Source organism: Micropterus dolomieu, linkage group LG04 (genome assembly GCF_021292245.1).
Source record: "Micropterus dolomieu isolate WLL.071019.BEF.003 ecotype Adirondacks linkage group LG04, ASM2129224v1, whole genome shotgun sequence".
In the NCBI taxonomy this organism is placed as follows: Eukaryota; Metazoa; Chordata; class Actinopteri; order Centrarchiformes; family Centrarchidae; genus Micropterus; species Micropterus dolomieu.
In genome coordinates this window covers 23,816,776-23,825,876 of record NC_060153.1, presented here as the reverse complement: position 1 = coordinate 23,825,876, position 9,101 = coordinate 23,816,776, and the positions used below count along the sequence as shown (strand labels likewise).

The window sequence follows — 9,101 nt, the reverse complement described above, 5'->3', positions numbered from 1 at the left end:
ATGGCATGGTTTTCCTCTGGCTTAGTGACATGTTATGGATTCAGCGGCGTAAATGTTTCTCCGAGCATCATCGACGACACATGAAATAGTGCTAAATGGATAGATCATACATACATACATCTTGTACATTTGTGCTAAAGCGTAACTTAAAGTTCAGTCTCTAATTGACTGGACTGTATCAGAAGAAATATTCTTCTTCCTTATTGTATTAGCTGCATTTTGCCTCATTTACAGCATCTTAGCATGATTTTCCAGTTTCCCTTTATCCTTTATAGCACATTGTGCAATCTTTTCATCATTACCAAAGTTTTGACATTCTTGTCCAAGTGCCTTAAAGAGAATCTTTCCTTTTTATCTTAATTGTATTAACAGCAGAGATCTGTAGCCTATCTAAGTCACATCCTACAGTAGGCCTATGCACTAAAATATAGTGCATGTCTATTACAGTTATTAATGAGTGTGACGATGCTCAGCAAGGTAGATGGTGAAAAGGAAGGCATGAGCTGACCTTTTAACCGCAACCAACGGAATCATGTCGATTGAGAAATGGGATAATGGTTTCCATGCAAGCATGAGATCTACATACACCATGCAAATTATACACAATCAATACATTTGTTTTCATGTTTTCTTCAAGTCTCATTTAAACAGCTAAAGAAATACACTTTTCTAGAATGAAACTTCACCGGGAAGTTAAAAAAGGAGTCTGTGCTCGGCCAAGGATGTTCATCCTTTTCAACTCCATTTTTAGTAAACAGGCTTAAAACAATGGCTCAGCAAGACACAATCATATATTATTGTTTATTTTGCCAGGTTTCCTTACTTTGTGCTTCCTTACTAAACTGTCGTTATTATGCCAGGAATAATTGTATTTGTATTATATAAGTGAATGCAGAAAGAGTAACTGATACTAGCTGACGTGTTTTGAATCTTTTGTCCTTTAAATGTTCACAGTAACACTCGCACACACATGCTTCCATTGGAATGTGTTGAGAGTTTCTCACAGCTTGTGGTAGAAGTGAATGACCAGTTATTATCTATTGTGTTTCATTATCACATATCGACGTAATATTATCCCAAAGTGTGAAAGACTGTTTAAGAATATTATATTTTGAAAGACCGTACTTCTGTAAGAGATGCTACCTAAGTGCTTTTTATTGTTCGATGTTGAGTGTGTGAAGGAGACAGAGAGAGAACAGATGTACTGTGGTTTTGTATAGAGTGATGGTTACAGTAGTTATAATGGATTTCCTTTGGGAATGCATGTGGGGGACACAGGGGACAAGGAAGAATAAACCCATGTAAAACAAACATCTAGCTCCTGCACTCTGCACACTTGTGGAAATCCAACACACAATAATTCAGATAGAAACCATGATATTCTTGCTATGCGTATAATGAGAACGCAAAGCAGAGCCATCATCTTAGATATCCACAAGTGCTTCAATAGAAAGCAAGAGGGTTTGTTTTAGGATGGGAAATGAGAAGAGGAATGGGTTTAAGAGAGGGTAACGAGAAGCTTAAGGGGTCAAAAGCAGGCTTACAGTAAGATCTTAGTTTTTCTGACTGGTGGGAATATCGCTGGGGTCTTGCTGCTTCTCCACCTTCTTGGTGGTGACCACTGTCTCCTCATAAACTTCACGCTGGGAGACCTTGCCTCCAGAACTGCTCTCCTGCTGCTGGTCCTCGTCCTTGCTCTCCTTCTTGCTCTTGCTGGAGCTGGTGTAAATACGGGACTGGTAGTTGTAACCTTGCCCAACACCTGAGCTCATGGAGCTGGGATAGCTAATCCCTGTCCCGATGCGAGTCTCCTCCCCCTCTAGCAGTTTTCTGCAGAGAGGATAATGGAGGGAAAGGATAGGCAATGAGGCAAAGGGGAGGAGATAGAGAGAGAGTGACATTTTTATCTTAGTGTTTAAATTCTGCTTCTCTCACTTTCATGTTATTACATATGGTTATTATAACTGCTAATGAGATTCTACCTGTAAGCTGCGATTTCAATATCCAGTGCCATCTTGACATTCAGCAGATCCTGGTACTCCCTCAGGTGACGAGCCATCTCGCTCTTAGTGGCCCTCAGCTCATTCTCCAGCTCTGCCATGCTGTCCTAAGGACAAATACAACAAGAAAACATTACAAGAAAAGTAGGCCAGGGTTTGAGATGTTTTTTTTTTTTAAGTAAGTGAGAAATTATAGTCTGTGACCACATTGCTTGCAGGGGAATAATAGCAGTGTCCTAACAAAGACCTCTGTGCCCCATGTGACTGGAAATTCGAGTCATTTATGAGCAAAACGTTAGAAATGTTTGTCCTAAAAACATACTCCCATTCGGAAGCGCAGAATCAAAAACAACACTTGTGTGAAATTACTCATTTGGAGCAGTGGGCGTTGGCAGATGCAGCTGCTGAGCGCGCGGTCCCAGGGGAGTGACTTTCAGCACCACGGACAGAGCCCGACTGACACCAGCTGCTCCTAAAATGATCATTGCTCTGACATTCACTTCTTATGAGAAAAAACACTATCACTTTCAATGTAAATAAACTTTTATGAAGCTAAAAATAAATGGGTGAATTTCTTTTTGTCTATAACCCGTTTGATAAAAGGGGTAGTAACAAATTGTGAAGTTGTAGCCTACTAACCTGGTAGTTTCCTATCTCTGCATTGTGCCTGTCCTCCATCTCCCGGAGCTGCTTTTCCAGAGACTCGTTGGTTCCCCTCAGACTCTCTATCTCGATGGTCTTGGACTGCAGCTGCCTTCTGAACTCGTTAATTTCCTCCCTGCTGGCGCGGATGGCCTCATTACTCCGGGTAGCCTGCTCAGACAAGTCGGCGAACTTGGTCTTGTACCACTCCTCAGCGGACTGCAGGTTCTTTGACGCCATGGACTCGTACTGGCCTCGAATCTCTTTGAGGGCGGAGGTGAGATCCGGCTTGGACACCTCCATCTCCACAGACACCTGGGAAGCCTGGATCATGTCCATCAGCTCGGCCACCTCCTCCTCGTGCACCTTCCTCAGGAAGTTGATCTCGTCCAGCAGAGATTCCACCTTCTTCTCCAGGTCCAGGCGCACCATGGTGGCATCATCCACATCTTTCTTAAAAGCCTTGAGGATGGCTTCTGCCTCCTCCCGGGCACGGAACTCATCTTCGTATTTCCCCCTGAGCTTCTGGAGCTCGTCTTCAATACTATCCCTCTCCAGCATGAACTGGGACTTCTCCCCGTTCAGCTCTTCGAGCTGGGAGCGCAGTTCACGGATCTCTTGTTGGTAAAGCTCGGCCAAGCGGGACGGCTCGTTCTGCCGCTGGCGCAGGGTAGTGAGCTCCGTCTCCAGCACTTTGTTGTGCTGCTCCAAGTTGCGCACTTTCTCGATGAACATTGCAAAGCGGTCATTAAGACCCTGCATTTGTTCCTTCTCATTGGTGCGGATGATTTTGAACTCATTGTTGAGGACGTTGCTCTGTGTCAGGTCGAAGGTCTCCAGTGGCATGGACGCGAAGGAGCGGCCGGACTTTCTACTATATGAGCCCAGAGATGGAACGTTGCTCCGGGATAGAGAGGAGGACCGGTAACCTCCCCGTGTGGACACGTTCACCCCAGTCCGCGATGGAGAGGACGCATAACGGGGAGAATCCCCGAAAATCTTCCTATAGGAGGAGGAGGAAAAGACTTCAGATCCGTAGCTCATCTTGGCGTGAATGGAGACAGAGCAGAGCAATGGGCGCGTCTCCTTTATATAGGGGGCCAACCCAATCCCTAATTAATACCCGATGGCAACATCCGAACTCATTCGTTCCACATGCCTCAGCTGGTCCAGTGTATCTGCGAACCAATGCTGAATATTGTGCTCGAGAGGAATTTCCTTTGCACATAATTAGTCTGCTATTATTCTGATATCAGTTCAGATGTGACACTGTTATATGTGTGAAGCAGATGGATCTGTCAGTTTTGGCGCAGTGGTGATGCCACAGTGCATAATCGCTTGTTGCAAATTTAGACACTTAAACACTTAAAACCAAGAAGTATTCAAATGTTTTTCCAGAAGCAGATCTTTAGCTTTTCAAATTAAGGCAACCTCCAGCTTATGCCCATTGTTTCTGTAGGTGAATATATATTGTGAAAATATATTGAAAACATTTGCTATATAATTCCATCCTAATTTCAAATTACCACCAGGTCTACACGTGCGCAAATATGACATTTAAGTAGAATTACGATGGTGCACTTACTTTCAAAACTTTTTTCTATTGTCTTAGTTGCCAGCTGACAACTAACATATTCTACTTTAGAAATGCTGAAAATTGTATTTGTGAGTTGCAGAACAGGAGTTTCACTTGTAACCTTTAGATTTGTGCACCTGCTGACCAGCATCAACAGAGTAGCTCCTAAATGAGGACATTACATTTGAAGATGAATTTGTTCATACAATAAGGTGCATCTAATATCCTCAGGTTGGCTTTGAGGTTGCTCTCAAAGGATTTAGACTTTGATCTTCAGGAAGAAAAAGTTTAAGATCTTAATGTATATTTGAAATTACTATCTGAACATAAATTAAAGTGATTTGATCATTCTTTGTTTTGTTCGGTGTATGACCTATTTAGTTTTATTTTCACTGATAGGCCTTTGCTGCCCTCTGCTGTGAAATTACAGCACACTGCCGCAGCACACATGCATATCAGATTATCGATTAGGACCACTTGATACTAAGTTGCTGTAAGGTTTACTACTACTGCTACAGGATGCTTCGACGAACTGATGATGGATCAGCTGATTTCCCCAACAAGGAAGCATGCAAAACATTACCATGGAGCCTCAACAATCTAGATTAACACAGGTATCTAACCTGATTGGGGTTTTCTCACCTTTATCAGGTGCCATTTTCATTCCGGCCGAGAAGAGGTCATTGCTAGCAGAGCTGCAAGCTGAAAGACACACAATAAATTTATGCAGAATATTCAAACCTGATGTACTGAGTGCCCTACAAGTGTCCTGGAGAAATCTGTGCTAATATCAAACAATGTTGTAAAAACTGTGAAACATACATGAGGCTCTGCAAGCCAAAGTAAATCATGATGTGGCAGTGGAGGCACATAACACTGTCAATGGAAAAGCTTTTATTCATATTGATTTATATATGTTTAATGCATTTCTGACTTGTGTTTTGGGGAAGAACTGTGTGATTCTCCTCAGATGTTGGTCTTGGTCAAATCAAATGAGGATATGCAGTGGCGGCCTTAAGCATGTGGGGGCCCCTTTGAAGAGCTATGGGGGGCCAACTTAAATGAATTATTTGCAATTTCAGCATCATTGACAGAACAACACAGAAATAATCTAAACAATGCCCTTAACTGAAAACTGAAACAATGACATTCGATGTATTAGAATATTCTATCAGAAAGTAAGCCAGAGAAATACAGCGGAGAATGAAAAGTGTGCCAACCAACCATACCCTTACGAAATGGAACAATAGCATTACTATAGTATACTATAAGAATTGTATAGTATCCTATAGTAAGTAGTGTTATGTAGTATTCTTCTGTATTGCTATTTTATTAGCTGCCCTGTAATATTATAATAGCAGCCTAATACTATGTATCTAGATCTTTGTAGCATTCCTATATTATTTTAGTATACATTGTTTTACTTACAGTGACATCAATAAGTATTTGGACTGACACAGTTTCTATAGTTTTACCTCTGTACTCAGGGTGTATCTGATATGAAACCATGACTGAGGTCAATGTACAGACTTTTAGCTTTAAGGGTGTTTGAGGTTGTTCAAATTAATATGGTAAACAGACTCATAGCCCTTTTAACAGCCACTATAATTTTAGAACAGTTTGGCAGGACAATGGCAATATGTAAACAGCTGTAAATGAAAGCTGAAACTCACCACCTCCAAGCCATTGTTTCTTTTAAGACACACACAATGTATCATTGTCCAAATACTTATGGGTTGCACTGTAACTATGTACATTTACTCAAGTACTGTTTATAAGTAAAGTTGTACCTACCTGTCTCCTCCACAACATTTCAGAGAGTAATGTTGTACTCTTTCCTCTAATATCAGCTATAGGATAAACTCATGATATACAATACATTGTTAAAGAGAAAACTGTAAAGGAAAGAGGTCTGGCCATTATTTTTTGCAGGTTTGTGTGTGTGTGTGTATGTAGTCATTGTAGCTACAGATGGTAGGTATGTGTGTGTATGTGTGAGACGCGGCTCAAAAGTCTCTCTTAATTGAAAATACTAAGAACACAATGCAGAACATCGTAGGCGTAACTTGGCCAGAAACATTTGTGCCATGACCCCCTGGATTCAACAAGCATCAGCGTCGTTCCGATCACCTTGGGAAGCCCAGCTTTACTCACCTTTATTCCGAGTTGGTCACTTTGAGCTGAGTGGAGGTGAGGTCAAAACCCCACAGGTGGGTGGGTTGAATACCCCCCCAGGTTTTGCTCCACACATAACCTGGTCCCCCCGAATGTAAATCACAAGCCCCACAGACAGCATGTAACAGCATGTTGAGCGCCCTTATCGGTCTATTACAGCTAACGAGTATCTTGGGTCAAACTTGTCACGCAGTCAGATGTTAAGGAGCCACCAACATTCAAGGGAGATAACAGTGATAAATGTTCTGTTCATGAGTGGGTAGAAATGACTCCTCACTTGATCACATCCAGGCTCCAGGACTGATTTTTGACACCCTGAAACAGAACTTCAGTGAGTTGACTTCCTCCTCCATGCAGATGTCTGACTCTCATAACACCAAGCCACTGCCTCATGAAGGGGTAATAGAAGAGTGGATCAGACTGAACAAAGCTGTATTAATGTCCACGGAGGCAGGGGCTGAATTTTTGCACATTCCTTGGCTAATACTTTTGTACATTCTTGTACATGCTCTTTTATTTGAAAAACAGATTTCTTTTCTTAATTATATTTATGTTTCTTGACTTTCTTGACAGTCTTTTAAACCTTTTTATTTATTTTCTCTGTGTTTATTGTTATGCACCAATCTACCAAGGCAAATTCCTTGGATGTGAAAATGTTCTTGGTAATAACCCTGATTCAGATTCTAAAGTGTTGGCATCCAGGATGTGGGGTGTCAGATACGGTCATTAAATACTGTCCAGACCCCTCAACTTTAATTCACCTGAAGAGTGGACAACCAGCAAGGTTCAGGAACAGCGTGAATACAGAGTGCACTCTCAGGCCAGCTTTCAAGCTCCAGTTACACATGCAGTCAGCCATGTCCAGCCAGCCATGCCACTGGTGATGTCACAGCCAGTACAGCCCTCTCAGGTGTCTGTCCACCAGCGTCCACCACTCAGCTCACGCGGTGAATGAGCCCCGTCCATCACGCACCAGCTGCAGTTTCTCAACCTACTGTTGGATGTGAATTTCCTCCCGGCCCAGGACCCACAGGAGAACGAGCTGAATCCAGCTGTGATGAAGTGGACATGATGAACCATGTGAATGCTGCCCCTGACTTACAGACTGACATAGACTCCAATCCAGTCAGTTTTCCAGTTGACTCTGAAGAGACAAATACCTCACAGCCCACAGTCAGACTTACCCAAACCTAACTCTGACCAAGTTACTGTTCGAGGTACAGTAACCACAAGGGTAGGCAGAGTGGTCAGGTCAGTCAACCGGCTCATTCAGAATATGGTACAGAAACCTATCACACGGGGTCTGTAGCTAAGATAGCTTTAAAGTCACTTCTTTGTGTGCTTTTTGTTTATTTGAAATGTTTTACACGCGTCAGACAAGTAATGAGATCCAAGTGTCATGGCTTGTTGGCTGCACCTTAATGTTCGTCAAGGGTTAGAGGCCTGATCAACCATCTTAACACCTTTTAATCTGTTTAACTGAATTCAAAGATGAGATCTTTGCGGTAAGTGGATCAAAAAGACAAAGGTCTGTTGTCTCACTATAGATCATTAGTGTTAAAGTGCTACTTTTGTGTAGAAAGTGAATCTGTTGAAATTCAGCAGGGGTGAATGTAACAGATTAAAGTAGACATAGTTTATTAGTTCCATCCAGTCATTCCCATTTATTATTATTTGTTCTATTGGGTCTGCATCTGCATCTCCAACCTGTGTCATCTTGGGTTTGTGTGTGTGTGTGTGTGTGTGTGTGTGTGTGTGTGACATGGGTCAAAACTCTTTCCAACTGACAGAGAGAGAGATATTACCAGATCAACACCAAAGACCTGTGACCCAGTGCTGCCTCCTGCTTCTTCATTGAAAACGCCAAGAACACAACACATCATAGGCGTAACAACATCAGCAATCTAATAATGTCATAATATATCAGTCACAGGGACATTTCTTTCTGCAGAACAAGTAGCCAACTTTCACTTTTGATACCAAGTATATTTTGCTGAAGATTTATACTTTTACTTAAGTAGGATTTTGAATGCAGGTCCTTATCATTAGGTCCCTATCATTATAGTATTATATATATATCTTTACACTGTTGTAATGCTAAGGATCTCAGTATTTGTTCCACCACTGATGGTATCCATCACAAAGTACTGTGCAGTCAGATGTAGGCTACCTGCACCTGTACAGTTGTGACTAAACAGTCAGCAAACATAAGATAACCAATGTTTACTTTGTTTGTGCACTTTTCCCACACAATAGACCTGTCCTGGCAGCCATTTGAAGTTGTAAAGTATTTTAAAGCATTAAAAACAAAAAGTAAATACATGTCAGTAATGTAACAGTTTTTCAACGTGAGTAGATCGCTGGCTTTCCACTGCTGCAGGCCAGCTCCAAGCAAATTAAATCTCGCAACAAGACAAACTGATGCAATTCAAAGGTGCCTCTCTGCACCTTGACGCACTCACCTGATAACAGATGACCGTGGTGTTACGTGTCCGCGTCAAGATTACAGACAGTCCAGTCCCGCCTCCTCTTGATAGACAGGATCAAACACCGCCCCCTGAATGTCTCATAACAACAGCTGGCAGCAGGGAGGGAGGGAGAGAGAGAGAGAGAGAGAGAGCAGGGAGAGAGAGAGAGAGAGAGAGCAGGGAGAGAGAGAGAGAGAGAGAGAGAGAGCAGGGAGAGAGAGAGAGAGAGAGAGAGAGAGC

The 9,101-nt window shown here is 42.3% G+C and overlaps 1 protein-coding gene across 2 annotated transcripts; it reads right to left on the bottom strand.

Moving 5' to 3' along the window:
- Positions 1-693: 693 nt before the first annotated feature.
- inab (internexin neuronal intermediate filament protein, alpha b) lies at positions 694-8,976 on the bottom strand. 2 transcript variants are annotated; one of them, XM_046047339.1, is made up of 5 exons: positions 8,856-8,976; positions 4,861-4,920; positions 2,640-3,645; positions 1,983-2,107; positions 694-1,830 (listed from the first exon to the last, which is right to left on the bottom strand). In XM_046047339.1, the coding sequence occupies exons 3-5, from the start codon at positions 3,486-3,488 to the stop codon at positions 1,554-1,556; spliced, it is 1,251 nt and encodes a 416-aa protein (XP_045903295.1). In that variant the 5' UTR covers positions 3,489-3,645; positions 4,861-4,920; positions 8,856-8,976; the 3' UTR covers positions 694-1,553. The 2 variants fall into 2 exon arrangements, with proteins under 2 accessions (XP_045903295.1, XP_045903296.1); XM_046047340.1 differs by lacking the exons at positions 4,861-4,920; positions 8,856-8,976 and having other exon boundaries at positions 2,640-3,701.
- Positions 8,977-9,101: the final 125 nt, after the last annotated feature.